Source organism: Sphaerodactylus townsendi, linkage group LG01, assembly GCF_021028975.2.
Source record: "Sphaerodactylus townsendi isolate TG3544 linkage group LG01, MPM_Stown_v2.3, whole genome shotgun sequence".
Lineage (NCBI taxonomy): Eukaryota > Metazoa > Chordata > Lepidosauria > Squamata > Sphaerodactylidae > Sphaerodactylus > Sphaerodactylus townsendi.
In genome coordinates, this window is record NC_059425.1 from 160,803,800 (window position 1) to 160,822,830 (window position 19,031).

General features: G+C 43.2%; 1 protein-coding gene across 1 annotated transcript; it reads right to left on the reverse strand.

Moving 5' to 3' along the window:
* Window positions 1–1,879: 1,879 nt before the first annotated feature.
* Window positions 1,880–18,486, reverse strand: PDIA6 (protein disulfide isomerase family A member 6). The gene is made up of 12 exons (XM_048498657.1): window positions 18,309–18,486; window positions 16,478–16,619; window positions 13,519–13,576; window positions 11,778–11,904; window positions 10,285–10,391; window positions 8,253–8,389; window positions 7,094–7,208; window positions 5,550–5,690; window positions 5,160–5,280; window positions 4,433–4,634; window positions 3,691–3,787; window positions 1,880–2,362 (listed from the first exon to the last, which is right to left on the reverse strand). The coding sequence occupies exons 1-12, from the start codon at window positions 18,340–18,342 to the stop codon at window positions 2,294–2,296; spliced, it is 1,350 nt and encodes a 449-aa protein (XP_048354614.1). The 5' UTR covers window positions 18,343–18,486; the 3' UTR covers window positions 1,880–2,293.
* Between the last annotated feature and the right edge of the window lie 545 nt (window positions 18,487–19,031).

The following is a 19,031-nucleotide window of genomic DNA, read 5'->3' on the forward strand; positions in this document are numbered from 1 at the left end:
TACAGTTGGCTGATGGACGGATTTAATCAACAAACCATGTACACTTTTACTCTAAGTACGGTTACACATTTAGAGTTTAATCTCTTAGGGAATCTATGAAATGCTAGCCCCTATTGTAACAATGTGAATGGTTTTCATTTAAAAAACCCCTACAGATAAACAGCCACCCTCACCCCAAATTACACACAACATGTATCACTTTCATGGTATCAACTGCCCCCTTCTGCTTTGCTACACAGTCTATTTAGTGCCTTATGTCTCACCACATGACTTAAAGCATGACTGTGAAATCACCCCAAAAGAGAGATTTAGGTAAGGATTAACAGCCCATTCCACAGCTTCAAATCTTGTTCTGCATGGGACATGGCTGCCATATAACAGTTAAAGAAACACAGGCCATCCCTTTAACCAGTACACCATTATTACATTTAGTATCATCTCTAACAAACAAATCCAGTGCAAAATTTGGAAGAGAACTGACACAAATTGAACTCATTCCCTCAATAAGGAAAGTCTGTATCTGGTGAAACAGCTAACAATGACATTCCTACACAACAATGAAATTTTAAGACATTGTGACAATGTCAAAGGCAGCACAGTACAGGTGTCCTATTTACCTTACACAATTAATACTCGCTGTAAAAAGTACACTGAGGCCCTTTCTGCACAGCGGAAAGGGCGCCTCTCCACTGGCAGAAATTATACCAGTGGAGGGGAGGGGGCCATTCGCACGGGAGCGTCCAAGCGGCCCCCACAGAGGCCAGCACAGAAGAGCTGGTTCCGCATGGAGCCGCCTCTTCTGCGTCCCCCCCACTCACCTCGTCCTCCAGCGTTGGTCTGGAGGGCTGCAGGGACCCACCCATGCTGCCCTCCAACCTCCAGGGGTCAGAGGGCAGCGTGGGCGGGTCTCAGCAGCCCTCCAGACCGATGCTGGAGGACGAGGTGAGTGGGGAGGGACGGGAAAGCAGCGCCTTTGGCGCGTTGCAGTTCACACCGCGCCAATGGGAAGGTGGCGCTTTCCAAAAACCTCCCTCAGGAAGTGAGGTGAAAAGCGGTGCCTTCATGTCGCTCGGGGCCGCACAGGACGGCTGCCTGTGCAAACAGCTGCCCAGGGACGGCGTTTTTGCCATCCCTGGGCCGCTGTAAATGGCCCGTGCGGAAAGGGCCTGAATTTGCAATGCTCCAAACCTACCACTTCCCCTCAAAGGAAAATGCACTAACTTCATCTGTACATAATTGAAGAGATAGAAAATACTAACTACTTTCCAAAAACTTTCCACATAAGGTGCTTGGGAAAAGGTGAAACATAAATTTAGTGGGTGGGAATGGACTGCCGCATCAGACTACACAGTCTGGCCACAGCATTGCTTTCCAAGAAATTATGTTCTTCTGATGGCAGAATAGTAACATTTCAATACTTACTCCAGGTTGTTTTCACAGGTCCTGGTTAAGAAAGCCAGGAAGCAATGAACACTCACTTCTTCTGCAAGGCAGCTAAACCACAGTGTCTATGTTTTACCTGGAAAAAACTTCATCTGCAGGGTCATAATAGTAGACTACAGCTTCAAAATCCATTCAAATAGCTACCCCCTCCCCGGCCCACTATTAGTATTTTAGCGGAAAAGGTTAAGGGGTTCAAACTGCAAAGCCAAGTGGAGTTTAGCTGGTTAAATCCCCCTCCTTTCCTGCACTGTCTCTAGGTAAACTGAACAGCAAAAACCTTGAAAATTTCATTTTATGAATGGAACTGTCATACAATCTTCACCTTGCCCTACAAAATAGTGCTTTGTAATGTTTCTGTTAACAATATAATGCTGTGTTTCAGGTATCATTGGTTTAAATTTAAATGTGTAGCTCTGTTCAACACGGACACAGTGTGTCAAAAATATTTTTTTATTCTTTCACTGAAATCAAGGTTAGAGCAACTGCCTTTTGGGGCGGGGGAGATCACATTTTAGAACTTAGTTACAATAAAAGTCTCAAGTCACGGTCAAACAGTACTTACCAACTGGACAAAGGCCAAAATGAGAGAATTTCAATGAAAGATCAGTGTTGTCTTCAAGATATCTGTTTTCGCAAGATACAAGCAATTTTACTGGATACAAAAAAAAAATTCATAGAATTTTTAAGATGGTCTTCTTGAGAGGAACCCGGTTCATTTTTACACGGCTTCCGACCGCCGTGCACGGGCTTCTCCGTCAGTAAAAAGGCTGCTCGGTATTCCACGTGATGCAAAGTGAGGATGCGCGAAACCACAGCCCCAAGTCTCTCAAGAAACTAAAAGTCTTCAGCCTCACAATTCATCCTTGTCCCAGTCATCAAGATCTACATCACTGAGATCAATGTCCTCTTCAGCAGGTAGCTAGGAGACAATGAAGCAAAGTCTGTGTTCATTCTTATGAAAAAAACCATGTGCTCCTTCACTTCAGAAAAAACCTCTCTATTTCTTGAATCACAACAGGAAGCATTCAGGAGTTCACATGGAGGACCCTATATTTGAGGGAGCCATTGCAGTTGGTAACTTAATTTTGAAATGAAGGCTAAAGTATTGCAACTAAACCCTTGGCCACAGCAAACTGCTGGCAAAAACTTTATACTGAAGGGATGTTATTTAATCAAAACTATGGCCCTTTCCACACATGCAGAATAATGCACTTTCAATCCACTTTCACAATTGTTTGCAAGTGGATTTTGCTATTTCGCACAGTAAAATCCAGCTGCAAAGTGGATTGAAAGTGGATTGAAAGTGAATTATTCCACATGTGCAGAAGGGGCCTAAGTGCAGCTGTTTGCTCAAGGGCAGTGGTGGCGAACCTTTGGCACTCCAGATGTTATGGACTACAATTCCCATCAGCCCCTGCCAGTATGGCTAATTGGCCATGCTGGCAGGGGCTGATGGGAAATTGCTCAGTCCAACATCTAGGTCTCAAGAGTGCTCCTGCTATCTAGAGCTTAATAATTTAGGGCAAGATCCATTTAACAAGCATGAATTTCCAGCTAGAGGGAATTTTTTTTCTTATACTAAACTCATTTAAAAGAATGGAGCCGCAGTACATGTTCACCTGACCTCTCTCCCCAAGGTTGCGCTTCCCGGTCACGGTAGCCTTCTCAAGTGGTTAGGCTCAGTAGACAAGAATGGCCTTCTACACTTACAGTCCAGCAGCTTAATTGCCAGAAACACTTACAGAAGAGCGCTGCAGACCCACTTACTGACCTCCCAGTTCCCCACGCAGGGAGATAGAGAGCAAAGAGCTGGGAGGGCCTCTAGCAAGCTCTATCTGCTAGCAAGCAACCAGAGTTAGCAGAGAGAGCCCAAAGGAGTCCAGCAAGGAATAAAGGGGGGGTATGTATACAGAGCAGGGAGATATGTAGCTGACAGCAAGAATGAGGATCACAGGTTGAGAAAAGTAAGCCTAGCTGAACAGACATCCAGATTGTTGTGGTGGGCAGAAAATAGAACAGGAGCGATACAAAATGGGATTTTCAATTAGGAAGGAAAAAAAGAAAAAGAAAAATAGGTTTTACAATACTATATAGAAGATACAGGGGATTAACAAACAAACTAGATGAAAGGAAACAGTCTGGAAATATGGCCCTTGCAAATTCATCCCATCCTACAGGACTATATCTGAATTGCTGGCCATAAAGGGAAAGTGTTCATGAATCCAGAGATTAAAGAGTGCTTCTTACCTCACCATCTTTGCCATCCCATGGTTCTACTGTGTTAATCTTTGTGAAAGCTCCTGCAGCTACTGGTGCCGTGGACCCACGACCAACAGACAGCTCCCTAAAGGAAGGAAGTTCCAAAGCATATTTAAGAATTTTGTATTGTCCCTCCAGTGGTATAGTAGCATACATTCTGTTCAGAAACAATTGTTTTGGCACACAGCGGCAGTGATGTAGTGGTTAAGAGCAGGGGTACTCTAATCTGGAGGAACCGGGTTTGATTCCCCATTCTGAGTTGTGGAGGCTTATCTGGGGACCTTGGGCTAGTCACAGTTCTTCGGCACTCTCTTAGCCCCACCCACCTCACAGGGTGTTTGTTGTGAGGAGGGAAGGGAAAGGAGTTTGTAAGCCCCTTTGAGTCTCCTTACAGGAGAAAAAGGGGGGATATAAATCCAACTCTTCTTCACACAAGAAACTGTACATTTTTACAGTAGTTTTTGCTGGACAACAAAAACTGCAAATTTCGGTTCTTGCAAGAGTCAAAATAGGTTCAGCAAGGAGAAACGAAGTTTAAATGCCTGACTTCAAGTAAATACAGTCTTGACATAAAGGGAGCATGCCACAACCACAAGATCAGACTATTGGAACTGAGGTCCATTCCCTACCAATACAGAACTATTAGCAAACGTTGTCCAAACTCAACAGATAATGCATATGCTTCCAAAGATTTAGGCACCAAAACACATACGCATGCAAGTATTCATACCTTAGAAATTCGTTAATCCCTTGGTCACTGAAAGAGCCCTTCAAGAGCGCGAATTTCATTTTCCGAGCATTAACCGCTGCCATGGCTGGATAGCCAAACCCTCCAATTCCCAGGGAATTTTCAAGATCAGGTTGTGCTCCTGCTTCAGTCCACAACCACCTTAGAAGACAGGAAACAGACATATGTATTACAGGTAGCAGCACTGAAAAAATGAAAACAGAATTTGATGCACGCATCAAAGCTACTTTCCGAACTTGAGGGCATGTGTCAATATCTCTGGCCTCTTCCGCACATACAGAATAATGTGTTTTCAAACCACTTTCACAACTGTTTGCAAGTAGATTTTGCTATTCTGCACAGCACAAAGGGGTACTGAAAGCAGTTTGAAAGTGCATTATTCTGCATGTGCAGAAGGAGCCTCTGAGATGTGACAATAAAGAAGGATAAGGATGGTGGCATCCCAAGCTCTGATTCCTTTACAATTAGCTGGTAACCAAGATAGAACTTAAAGTAGTCTAAGCTTATAATTGTTACTGGATGGTTGGAGGATCAGTACTTTCTCTCCCTAAAGATACGGAAATAGAAACATTTCAAGCTTACCCCCATCTTCTTTTTGTATTTATACCATCTTGTATCACTTCAAGTAGTAGGAGTTTCTACCTGCAGCTCCCTGTTTGATAGAAATTACAAAAATGAAGGAACACATTTTCATGCTAAGTAGACGAGCAAGAGCGGCAAGTGTTTTTTGCTGTTGTTGGTCTACCTGTATCTAGAATATGAGGCAGGACAGAAATGACACACAGCTGGTGAGCATCACATGTCTGCTTCAAGACATCCTCGCTGATAATCTGAAAGGTGGGAAACAAATGCCTTATTACCAGCAGAAGTACAAACAAAGATAGACTGGCAAAGAAACAAGTCAGTATCACTGGCTAGTTTTAAACTTCCCTCTACTTCCAACTGCTTGATTCATTCTTCTCCCAATGCCACTAATTCATCAGAACAAAGCCTTACGGTCATAGCTTCACTGCTGCATTTCCAGTTAAAAGTATTGTGAATACAAAAGCTAGAGAGAAGAAAGCTAGAGAGAAGTTCGGCTAATAGAAAAAGGGCTTACCTCTAAGAGTTCAGGAGGTGGTGCATTCTCTGAAAACAGGTCGAGAGCACGAGCAACAATATCTGCTCTGGTCCGTCCACCATCATAATCAACAGGGTCTTCTCCTCTCTGGAAGATCTTGATGGTAGGAAATCCACGGATCTGCAATGAAGTTTTAGAAAGGTAAAAAGTAAGAGGCAGGTGGGTCTATATTATATAGTTATGAATATATTTAACCAAGTCAAATCTATGTGCATTCTTATAGACCTGTGGTGGTGAACCTTTGGCACTCCAGATGTTATGGACTACAATTCCCACCAGCCCCTGCCAGCATGGCCGATTGGCCATGCTGGCAGGCTTGATAAGGAGAGCCAATGATCCTGAGTGGGAGGTTCACTCTACTATTATAGGCTGATAGGAATAACATGAAAAAAACCCCTCACAAAACAAGGAACTACTGTATCACTGTCCAAGGCCTCTACCGCACACTTTCAATGCACTCTGCAGCTGTGCAGAATAATAAAATCCACTTCCAAACTTTCAGCAGAGTTTAAAGCGGAGTCACTCTGGTAAGATGAGAAGGACTTTAGTCTTCTTGCACTCACTGCAACCTTCTAGCACTCTTGGAAAAGAATACTCTCCTCACAAGATGTTCCTTCCATAGAAGCCTTTTACTTTAGCAGTTGCAAGGTTACACAAGTCTATGCTGTACAAGACTATGATACTATACAGAACTCTTCAGCAAGAACAAAGTTCAACACACACAGAACTAAACACTCTCAACTTAGACTCAGCCTCTGAACTTAGCATATATAAAGCACTGCTTATACATCCAACAGGATACTTTTCCCCGCACCGGCATCAGCCTTTCATTGGTCTAGAGTTACAGTTGAACTCACCAATCATGTTAAAGGTTAACTGCCACTTTACCCTAGACTGACTGTCTCTGGCCTTTGCTGTTGGCAAACTTCTGCTAACTTGAAGATGACCCTTTTGTGAACCTATACTCTCTTTTTTCTATATCGTGACACAAACCAATGTGAAAATGGATTGAAAGTGCATTATTCTGCATGTGCGGAAGGGGCCCAAGTGTTGAGGACCTTCTGGGATGAAGAACGCAGCCTGTTTATACTTTTATCCAGTACTGATTTTAAACACTGCAGATTCGGTTGCCAAAACCCACCCTTAAAATTTTAAACGTTTTAAAGTCTCAGTACTTCATCAGATCTGAAACAGACTGTTTTCATGGTACAATCCCCACTCATGGTACAATCCCCACTCAACACAACAGAGAGGAAGAACGTAAGTATAATAGGATGTTGAGAGCTAGTGTGATAAAGTGGTCAGAATGTAGGGACAGTCTGGGAGACATTTGGGCAAATTTTCATTTTGCCATGGATGCTCACTTGGTGACTTCGGCCAGTCTCTCTCTCTCTCTCTCTACCAACCTCACAGGGTTGTTGCAAGGAGAAAAAGCAGAAGAAGAGAACAATGTACACTGCTTGAGCTCCTTGGAGGAAGGGTGGGATTAAAAAAGGCAATTAAACAAATCTGCTGTTACTCACCCCATACCGGCTTGCTAACGCCTGGTTCACTGTAGCATCAACCGCAGCCAGCTTCACTTTCCCCTTAGTTTGCTCTTTCACTTCTGATGCGGCTGATGCCCATTCTGGTTCTAGACTGTTGCAAAGGTTAGTTTAGTTTGTTTTTTAAAGGTATAATCAGTACTGGGAATACTTTGCATGGGAACCACCCCCACCCCACCTTCAGTGCAAATATCAATTAGAGATGTACATGCCCAAAAGAAGAAAAAGGAGAAACACCCCTTTCTTTCCATTCCCAATTGGTACTACTAGTAAAATATTGGGTACCACTATTAAAATATTTTAAATATTCTCATTTGAAAGGTGAGCAATACTTCCTAAGACTAGTTTTTATTCACTCAGAAAATGTAATATGAAGAATTGTGTGTGATGGCACCAGCGATGTAGCTGGACCAAACTGCACCCGGTTCTATATTCCTCCCCATGCCCCTCCGGTGGCGCCCTGCCCCCCCACCCCCCTTCCCACACTTACCTTAGTTCCTTTCCTTTTTCAGAACTTTTTCAGGCTGCAAAAGGCCTGTTTGCAGTAAAAACAGCCTGATGGGACTATACTTCCCAGGAGCCCTTGTGAGCCCCAAGGTCTCCTGGGAACTGTAGTTCCTCAGGCCGTTTTTACTGAGAACAGGCCTTTTGCAACCCTGAGAACAAGGAACTAAGATAAGTGTGAGAAGATAAACGGGGGTATGAGGGGGGGGAGGGGCCACAGAGGCTGATTTTCCATGCCTCGAGGCGTGCGCCCGGTGCACACCCCTTCCCCTTGTAGCTCCGCCACTGGTGTACACCGTAGACACAGACAACACATTATCAAGTGTCCAGTTATTGTTTAAATGTGCCTAACCTATTCGGTCGTTAGTATACTATAATATACAGTATATGATGGCAATACACTACTGAAGGACTTCAACCGCTATCAAAATTTAACTCCATACCCAAATCTGCTATTCTCCTATTGATACTGTAACTCTTTACTTTTGGAAAATGAAAGGTTTGTATCCATTTCCAGCAGTCACACCTGCTGGAAACCTTTTTAAACACTGCAAAATCCCATTTCAAGGTACAAATCATCTTCCATACACAAAACATAGTGCAAGTTACACTTGTAACGTATGGCCCAACTTACTTTTTGCAATGTCCGCACCAAGGAGCATAAAACTCTACCAGCCAGACATCATCGCTGTTCAAAACGTTCTTATCAAAGGTGTCATCTGTCAGATCAATCACATCTTTTCTGCCTGAACCTCCGCTGTCTTGGCCACTCTGTTGATTGAAACAGACCCCCCCCACCCCCCGCAAGTTTTGTTAGAACATCCCTCAGCAGAAGTAACCTCATTGAACCAGGTTTGATTCCCCACTCCTCCACATGAGCGGCAGACTCTTGCCTGGCGAACTGGATTTGTTTGTGAGGGGAAGGAAAGGCAATAATAAGCCACTTTGAGATTCTTTACAGAAGAGAAAAACAGGATATAAAAAACAGTTCTGCTTCTTCTAGAAAATGTCCCCCTGTGCAAAATAATGGCAGTGCCAGAAGAGAGCATTTCAGGTTGTAGCTATCAAACCATGAACAGAGCCCAGGTTATGGAATATGATATTCCTGCTTCCATATTCAACCCATTGAGGCAGTCATCCCTCAAATATCTCCTCTCCTGTAAGATTCTGAACTATTCTTGTGATTTTGGCATCACGCAAATCCAAGTTATTGTCGGCCAATCAGAGCCCACTGGACCCCACTGGTGTGAGCCATCCTCAACTTAAGAAGGGGAAGGAGATTTGATTCTTTAGATAGGAATTTTGGGCTCTGGATAAGTGTGTCAGCCAGGCCTTTATTTAGATTTTAGTTAAAAGCTGGGGTGAGCTTAGGGAAGAATGTTTGTTTTAGTGAATTAAATAAGTGTTTTGCTAAAAGTCTAGCACTCCTAACATGCATAACAGAGCAACCTTGAACGTGGAGAAGTTGTTGTCGGTTACAGTAATAGGTACCAGTGAAACCTTGTAAGCTGAGGTTACCTGTCTAAATAAAGGGGAACCAAATCTGTCCTCGGGCTTTATTACCATTACTTAAATTTCAGTCACAAAGGAATACTGTAATTGAGGAAAGTTAGTAAAGTTGAGAACCAGTCTCCTTTTATACACTGAAGAACTTCAACAAAACATTGACTCAATTAAATACTTTATTTTCTGATAAATATATTTGTTGTTCATCTCTATCTATGACCTGTCTGTCCACTCAAATACTGTGAAAAAGGGATTTCCTTACCTCACAGAAATTACACCATTACTCTAGCAGTGTCTCAACAAGAGACTTTTAGGAAGCACACACCTGACATGATACCAATCCTTTAAGAACATAAGCAAGTTCTGCTGGATCAGACCAGAGTCCATCTAGTCCAGCACTCTGCTACTCACAGTGGCCCACCAGAGGCCCTTGGGAGCTCACTTGTAGGACGTGAAAGCAATGGCCTTCTGCTGCTGCTGCTCCTGAGCACCTGGTCTGCTAAGGCATTTGCAATCTGAGATCAAGGAGGATCAGGATTGGTAGCCGTACATCGACTTCTCCTCCATAAATCTGTCCAAGCCCCTTTTAAAGCTATCCAGGTTAGTGGCCATCACCACCTCCTGCAGCAGCATATTCCAAACACCAATCACACGTTGCGTGAAGAAACGTTTCCTTCTATTAGTCCTAATTCCACCTCCACTAAAAATGACTTTCCATCAAATACAACCCATATTTTTTTGTTTCATTACTTGTCATTCATCCCAAACCTCTACATCATTGCCGTTCTATTTTATACAGTTCACACGCTTCTTTTTCTCCAGTCTCCACTTTGATACGCATGCATGCCTTCCAAGATGGTCATTTAAGCCAAAAGTAGACATGCTGGCTATTAAAGAGCTTAAAACTAGCAAACAAGCTACATTTTTTAAATTGCCCCCCTCCAATCTAAATTAAAAGCTTGTGTGGGGGGGGGGGGGGAGCAAACAAATCTCTGAAATATTAAAATTATTCAAACTTGTAAGCCTGAAATGGAAAAACATATCATCCAAAGAAGGTGCTCTCTAAATAACCTCCAAAACAAGAACTCCTACCTAGAATACATGTTTATTTTTGAGACCTGTTCATTACAAGGACCTGACTAATAATTGGCCGGAAGTACCTGTTTTCCAGAACTATATCCACCTCCTCTGCCGCTAAGGCGATCTTTCACTAGCGACCGAAGGGCACTTAGAGCACCATCCACAATTGCTTCACTTGTTCTGCCCCCTAAGACACAAAAGAAAAATTGTGAAAATGCTTATCGGCAATGTTAAGATAGCCACATGTCAACGCTTTCCAATGAAGGCCCTGGAGAATGCCTGCAATACTTGCAGGGTAGGCAGCAAAATCTGACGGGCAGCTTCTCCTACCTCACCAGAGCCATGACAGGGGAAAGCCACATCTGTCCAAAGGACTTGTAACGACTAAAGGTACTGGAGGCTTTTTAGAATCAGATCTTGGAAGGTCTGCTCCAGTCGGATTAGAGTGCTTAACAGTTATGGGGGCAGGGGTTCCACAAAACCAAAGAACTACAAGCAGTAGTGTGATGGAATTGTACTGTAAATCTAGAAGCATCACACCTATATGTTAAAATGGTCTTTGATCGCAGGATGGGGAAACCAAAGGCCATGGAAATGTACCCAGGACAGGAAGATGCCCAAATAAGGCACTTCAAAGACTTTGGGGACCGCATGGCAAGGAGGGAAGTTTTCTTGGAGACTAGAGAACAAAGACCAGGTGATTCTACCATGGGCTAAGCTAAGAGAAGCATCTCTTGGGCAAGAGGGCCCAACAGAACCTAAGAATGTATTCAGCTGAGCAATCTTTGTAACTGCATTCATGTTTTATTTCTTTGATTTCTATTTTTCAATAAATCCTTGAGAACTCAGCTGGTCTGGAGTCATTAGAGGGAAAAGGACCCGGGATTGGGGTGAGATAGCGTGGCTCTCCCAAGCTTGATCTCAGCCTTAATCATCATAAGCAGCACTTCCCACTCTCACCGTGCACTGTTGTGCCAGAGCATAGTGTAGCGGTTAGCATGTTGGACCACATCCAAGTTCAAATTCCCACTCAGCTATGAAGTTCACTGGGTGACCTTACTGCCTTCTGGCTCTAACCTGCTTTCCAGGGTTATTGTTAAGATAAAATGGAGGAGAGGAGAATGATGTTGCAAGTTGTTCTAGATCCCCACTGGGGAGAAAAGAAGAATAAAAATGTTTGAATAAAAAAGTATCATTCAGTTGCCAAGGCAGTGTGGTGGTACCCTCAGCACCATACAAAATGACTCAGAACAGTTTTTTCCTAACTGATCAAGCCATGAGAATTCGAGGCAGTTAAGGATAGTGTCAACCCATTAATCTTTCAGGAAAAGATGGGAAAAAATTAAGGCTCATTGGAAGAGCTTTTTTCTGGGGTATTATGTTTTGGTGGTTTGATTTGTATGGAATGGCGAATCAGCATGGGTCACTGGTGGTACTATTGCTATTGTGTGGTATCTATTCTGCAGATTGCCTTGGGTCCTAAACAGAAAAAACCCAAGTTTTTAAAAAGTAAATTGCTTATCTCGGAAATATGAAAAGCTTGACAACAAAAGTGTACATTCTAGACATTTACCTTGGTAATCTTCTGCTTTGTTCTTGTTAGCACCAAATATCTTGATTGTGGGAAATCCCTTCACACCATACTGACCTCCTAAGGACTGGTGCTTATCTGCATCAACAGCCCCCATTTTCACAACACCCTATAACAGAGGAGACTTCACCATTAGGAAAAAAAAGGTCTACAACAGGCCCAGGCCAGCCTGCTAAACCAAGGAAAGTGCAGCAACACACTGGGCACTTTCACACATGCAGAATAAATGCACATTCAATCCACTTTCAATGCACTTTGCAGCTGGATTTTATTGTGAGAAACAGCAAAATCTACTTGCAAACAATTGTGAAAGTGGATTGAAAGTGCATTATTCTGCATGTGCAAAAATGCCCACTATTTTAATGCAGCAGCTATTACATTAGTCCACAAGAACTGCGTGGGAATCATCACAATTATTAAGGGTGTAGTGACCATAGATGTTTTTAGGCAAGGTGCGTTTTTCTAGTATTGTGATCGAAGTTCAATTATTATACTAACAAGTACAATATCAAATCAGCCACATTTATTCAACTTGATCAGAATATAATAAAGCAGAAAGGAATTCATTTGAAAAGAAACATGCTGGGTGGTACACTCAGAACAGTGCGCAACGGCCAGTGGTGGGATTAAAATAATTTAACAACGGTTCTGAAAGGACTCAGTGGTGGGATTATAACCAGTTCTCTGAACTAGACAAAAAATTAGCTACCGGTTCTACCGAACTGGTGCAAGTAGGCTGAATCTCACCACTGCCTAAGGCCATCAAAGTGTTGGACTACAACATGCATCTCCAACATGATGTCCAGGAGCCTGCTGACACCTTTCTTTGTGACTGCTAAGTGTTTGCGAAAGTAGGTGGGACCAGAAGGGGTTTTGCACAGCAAGGCTTCTAATTGGCCATTGCAGATTTAATGGGCTATGCAGATTTTGTGGCTAGCTCCATCTCTTGCGGCAGCCAATTTGAGGCTGCGCTCTGTGTGAGAATTCCAAAGGACCCTGAAGGCATCAAAAGGTTGGGGACTACTGGACTGGGATCTAGGGAACAAAAGTTCAAATCTCTGTTCTATCACGAAGCTCAGTGACTACTTTGGATCATTTGGCCTTCTTGCAATCACACATTGTGAAGAATGAAATGTAGAACTGAGAACAGAGTTCACTACACTGAACTCCTTGGAAAAAAAAAGCAGGATGTTTAAAAAGCCCACAAAACAAAAACTACTAAACAAATGAACAATTGAGCCTAAACTTATATGAGAGGGCGAAAGGGGAAACTGACTACGATCTAGACACTAACAGAATGGAATCCTGGAAGCAATGATGAAAGTTAAAGTAAAATGTTGTTTTGTACAAAATTGTGGCTCCAAATATATTATTTTTCTCCCCAAAAGTTCTGTACTTTAACATGTAACAGGCAGAAATTTTACTGGCATGGCTCCAGACTTCTTCCAGACTTATTTTTTATCACAGCATATGGGATATTCCAGGAACTATAACTACAATTCTAGTTTACTCAATGGGCTTTAGGGTTTTTTTTTAATCAAAGCCAATAAAAGAAGAGTTACTTTGTTCAAAACTACCTAATAGTGCAATCCTGTGCAGAGTTACTTTGGCCTAAGCTCAGTAGAATTATGGCCATTCATTTCAACTCCTTGTACAATGGCAATAGAAGCAGCTCAACAATTTCTGAAACCCTGGCATCTGATCATTTGGAAAGATAACTTACTTTTAATGCCGTTGCAGCTTTTTTCCATTCGGGAGTCAGTCTTTGGCAGTGACCACACCTTTTTGGGGACGGGGGGAGAGAAAGAATCCCAGTAAGACTGAAGCAATTTCCATATGTTATTTACACACACACGCCCAGGAACTAGTCAGCATAAGAAAGACAGGCAGCTAAGGAACAGTGCTGTCAATAGACTACCAGGTTACACATCACCAAACTCTTCTGACACAGCCTGCGTGCCCTTCAGCAGGCTCACGACAAGCAGAAATATAACATCTCAAAAAGGATATCGAAGAGATATAACATCTCAAAAAGGATATCGAAGAGATAGAAAAAGTGCAGAGAAGGGCAACGAGGATGATTGAAGGATTGGAGCACCTTCCTTATGAGGAGAGGCTGCAGCGTTTGGGACTCTTTAGTTTGGAGAGGAGGCGTCTGAGGGGGATATGATTGGAAGTCTATAAAATTATGCATAGGGTAGAAAATGTTGACAGAGGAGAAATTTTTCTCTCTTTCTCACAATACACTAGAACCAAGAGGGGCATTCATTGAAAATGCTGGGGAAGGTGGAGGACTAATAAAGGAGGAAACACTTCTTCCATAGCGTGTGATTGGAGTGTTTGGAATATGCTACCACCACAGGAGGTGGTGATGGCCACTAACCTGGATAGCTTTAAAAAGGGCTTGGACAGATTTATGGAGGAGAAGTCAATCTATGGCTACCAATCTTGATCCTCCTTGATCTCAGATTGCTAATGCCTTAGCAGACCAGGTGCTCAGGAGCAGCAGCAGCAGAAGGCCATTGCTTTCACATCCTGCATGTGAGCTCAAAAAAAGGCACCCTGGTGGAGCCACTCACCGAATAGCAGAGATGCTGGATAGATGGACTCTGGTCTGATCCAATGACTGTTGCTATGTTCTTATAGACACTTACTGTGGCTCCACCACAGCATCTCCGTGGAAGACCAGCACAACAAGCCAAATACTCAATGGCACTTAAAAGGTAGAGAAGTTTTGTCAAGAAAAGACAAACATAGAAATGGCGATGATTGGCTTCGTCCAGGATTAGGGGTCTCTCTGGAATCAGGCTTGGATCCAAATTTACCATGGAGCCGCCCAGCACAAGAGAAGGTCATGTTTGTCCCAACAAACAAGGCATGATTTAGATACTTTAGAATTATGCCAGTCCAGGGCAGGGAAGAGTGGGCAGGGAAAATCCCCACTCCTGGCCTGCTGTGGAACTTTCCAGTCCCTTGTGAGAGGGCCAAATGGGTGTCTGCAGCTCACAGAAACAGTCCTCACAAGGGGCCAGACTGCAGCCAGCAAGCTAGGCAGAATCAGCTCACTTCACAGGCTGTGTGAGAGAAAATGAGGAGAGGCAGAGGAAGAAGTTAATAGGAACTCCTCTTTTCTCCTTCTCTGAGGTCCTGCAGACACCAAGAGGTTCAGAGCTAGGGATGACAAAGGGAGACTTGCCTGAAGGAGGTTAAGACACCCTTACAGAGTAACAATAGCAAATAAGGCTGACAACAAAATCAGTTGTCAAGCCATAAGATACACCTGCCTCTGCTTTAGACCCCCAGCACAAAAATGACTCCCCTCCCAATTTTCAGCAAACTTGAAAAGGAGGGCACTTCAAGAAAAGGCTCTGGGTAAGACAGATACCTAGGAGAGCACCATACACCATCCATGAGGCACGTGTAGCCAACATTTAATTAGATCTTGGTCTGATGAAGGAAAAATAACAGACTAGGAAGAAAAAGTTAAAAGCTAATACTCTTGTATGGTCACATGCTCACAGACAGTACGAGGGGGGAAAATTACACCAACTAAAGAATTGAGTCTTGACATGAACAAGACCATAGCCACGCAGAAGATCATAAAGAACAAATGTGTTGCTATCCTATGCAGCATTTGACTCTTAAATTCCATTTACTGGAAAGCAAGCCGAGAGCCACTGTCTGATTTTTGTTGGCTTTGGCAGCCAGCCCAAGCTTGTGTATCTCTGTTTCAGAGGAACAAGTGGTTGTCTGAATGGAAGACAGTGATTCAGATGTATGACGCATAATCAAGAATGATTCCCTACCTCCCCAAGAAGGCCAGGAGGGGATGTATGGAGGGAATAATCTATTTTATTTTGTATTAGGGAACTGCTCTCTGAAACACAATTCTCGCTCTCCTTCAAAGTTCAGAGTTGGAGAAAGAGCCCACTGCTCCCTCCTCCTGTTCATCACTGTCACCCATTCCCTTCTGGGTATAAGGATGCTGAGCATATAAGCCACCAGAATTATCTCCAGCCGAAAGGATCAGATAAGGTGAAAGACCTCTGCCTGAGATTCCACAGACCACTGCCTGTCAGAGTAGGCCATACTGCTCTTGACAAACCAAGAACCTGATTTGGTATAATTACAACTAATTAAGGATTGTAATTAAGGATGGAAGTAGCAGCTCACACACTGAACACTGAGTTTTGCCTGAGACTGAAGGAACGGGGTAGCAGCAATGTAGTAGAGGGAGAGGAGAGTCATGCAATGAGCTGGTGGAATCTCCTTCTTTGGAGGTTTTTAAACAGAGGCTGGATGAACATATGTCAGGAGTGCTTTGATTGTGTGTTCCTGCACTGCAGGGAGTTGAACTTGATGGCCCTTGTGGTCTCCTCCAACTCTATGATTCTATGAGGCTCTTCATAAAAAAGCCACTTGAAAATGCATTCCCTTGTACTTAATCTAACTGTGTACTGGGCTGCAGCCAAAATGTTAAAGTTCTGGATCAAGCCAAGCAATACTCAGATTTTGTGTCCAGTTGATATAGAAACATGAGCGAAAGACAGTTGATTTCCATATCACCATGACACAGAGTGAGGAGACTGTTTGCCACCAGCTGGATAATGTCTACTAGCCAAAACAGAGCATAACCTGTCCACATTATTATACGGCCCTCTAATGTCTCAACATAAGCTTACCATGGTGCATAGAATTCTATTAGCCACAAACTGTCACTCTGAATGACTTCCCTGTTGAAATTGGTTGGTGTCAGCTCTATAACATCATCACTGGAGGAATACAAGCTGTTAACAGCCAGAAAGAATGTGCAGCTTACTGTTCCTAGAACACAAGATAGATAACAAAATCAGAGCGAAAGCCTCTTCGAACAAGACACATGGTTTTACTGCATACATTTAGTCAAATGTAGTTTATTTACTACACTTATTTAGTTATGCTGCCTTTCCACCCAATCAGGGTCCACAAGGTGGCGACTGTAAAAACAGTTAAACAATGAAAACACCTTTAAAGGCATGATTGAAAGATGGTGTGTTAAACAGGGGGAGGGGAAGATGCCAGTTTAAGTGCCCCCAAACTCAACAGGTGAGGCTACCTGGGACACCGGATGATCATGTGTCATGTCCCACCTCCACCACAATACTTGGCACACAAAGCTCCACCCTTGTGCCTGTCCCTGTCTAAACCCATTAAAATCAATGGGCAGAGAGGAGAGATTCTGTACAAGATTGTACTGCCAAGTTCCTGAACCTATCAAGGATCAACCCTGGTGCAAAGTTTCAAACACATGGACGGTTTGGGGCGTTTTTTTTTTAAGAATCCAAAAGGGAACAAGTATGTTCATGGCACTATCTGTATATCTGGAAGCTGCTTTGAGCCCATGCCAGAAACGTGGTACATAAATGTTTCAAATATTTTTTCTGATTACTATGAAGGTGCTGATCGGCAAGTTTTATTACCATAGATTTCCACTGCTATACTAGGACAGTATTTTAACTGTTGCTATGCCACCTAATTTTAATCAAAAGGTTGAATTGATATTGTCAGAAAAAAGTAAACAGCACTTCTTTTGAAGAGAAATCCAGTTTTTAGTATCTCAAAGTGTTCCAATTTCCGAGCAATAGCCTATTTTAGTTTTTCTAATCAGACTGTTTAAAATAGCTTAGTTTCAGTGCATTTCACATCCATCGGACAGTTCCCAGTGTTCCCATCAACTATAAGTTAACCATTGTCCATACCACTGATAATAAAGAAATTTGTTGTAATGGGTCACTTCTGTAAGCTAATATTTGAATAGTAAATAGGATCGAACACACATACATAGCAACCATACTCATATCTGTACACACCCACAGACCTATACAAATAGCTGAATGTCTCTCTTTTTCTCCAACAGCTTTCCACACCACAATTTAAATGTTCACTGGAAGGAGTTAAAATGATAAATGCTAATAATATGCGTGAGCAGACAACTTTTTGCAAGATTGCTGGAATCTATTTAGGCCAGCCCAAATTTAGTTTATGTTTGTGTCCCACTTTTTCCCCATTAATTGTGATTTCTATTTTTTCTCTAATTTTTAGGGATGGGTGGGAACAGACACATTTTTACTATGATTTTAGAAAAAGTATATATATACACACACACACCCCCAAAAACCATAATTTTAAGTCCATCTTAAAACCTGATCAGTTGCAATGGCTGCAAGCAGCAGCAGCAGCAGCTCCAGACAAAACAGAAAAACACGCCTCTTACCTACCCGTCGGCTAGATTTCAAGCTAGACAATGATTTTGACCCGGGATTTGTACGGCCATAATACTCCCTCCCTCACTACAACGGTTTCAAACTGGACAATAGACTTCCTCCCCTCCCCTCCCCTCCCCTTTCTACATCAAGCTTCCCCGGCCAGGGCCAGGATCTCCAATAACCCAGCAACAGTGCCCACCCATCCCCCAAACCCCATCCCCCACTGCCACAGCAACACCAAGCCTGTCCCAAATATCTCCCTTTTTACCCCACAAAAGGCGGTTTCTTGCAAACGGGGCCATTGCTGCTGCAGACACGCCGCCCCCGGGCTCCCAATCTGCCTCTTTTACACTCCACACCCGACAGCCTCCACGCACAGCACCAAAAGTTGCAGCGAACCCAGCCGTGGCTCTCACTCATTGGTGCTCTCAACGTTCTCTTCTTTGCATAACCAATGAGAATCCGACGGATCACATAGGGGGATGTTTAGAAGAGTTCGGAAAGGCGGAGTTAAGGCTTCCTGGATGAAAGAGTGACAGCCGCTTTCATCCAGGAAGAGGAGGAGCAAATAAGGAATCCCGGGTGGAGGAACCGGCTTCCTGACCTTCTGACCAATGACAGGCAGGGAAAGACAAGAAGGGCCTAGAAGTCGGTTCAGACTGCACTTCCGCCCTCGACTCCATACATTTCAGGAGATCTTGCTTCCCCCCCGTGTCTTTATTTTGATTGAAAGAGGGAGTAGGCAATAATGGCAAAAATTGTGTAAATTAATTTCGTTTCCTCTCCATTTATCTTCGTGTATTTTATGTTCTGAGGAATGTGCCAGCTTGTAGTCCTGGCTGTTCTCACCTAGACCCATGTTTGTGTGGGGAGGGCTCAGATGGAGGATCTATGTCTTAGACCTCTTTGATGCAATATAGACCATCCAACCCCTAAGCTGAAATGAGTGGCGATTGGAGGCACCTGGTTGTGCAGGTTTAATTCTTACCTA

What these genes read in the sequence shown, in the direction of transcription:
- PDIA6 (XM_048498657.1), bottom strand. Translation starts at nt 18,342, where the DNA reads ATGGCCCCGTTTGCAAGAAACCGCCTTTTGTGGG. An exon ending in AAGAAACCGCCTTTTGTGGG is followed by an intron (nt 16,620 to 18,308) that starts GTAAAAAGGGAG and finishes CTTGTGTTCTAG; the next exon opens with GAACAGTAAGCTGCACATTC. An exon ending in GATATAGTTCTGGAAAACAG is followed by an intron (nt 8,390 to 10,284) that starts GTACTTCCGGCC and finishes TTCAATCAACAG; the next exon opens with AGTGGCCAAGACAGCGGAGG.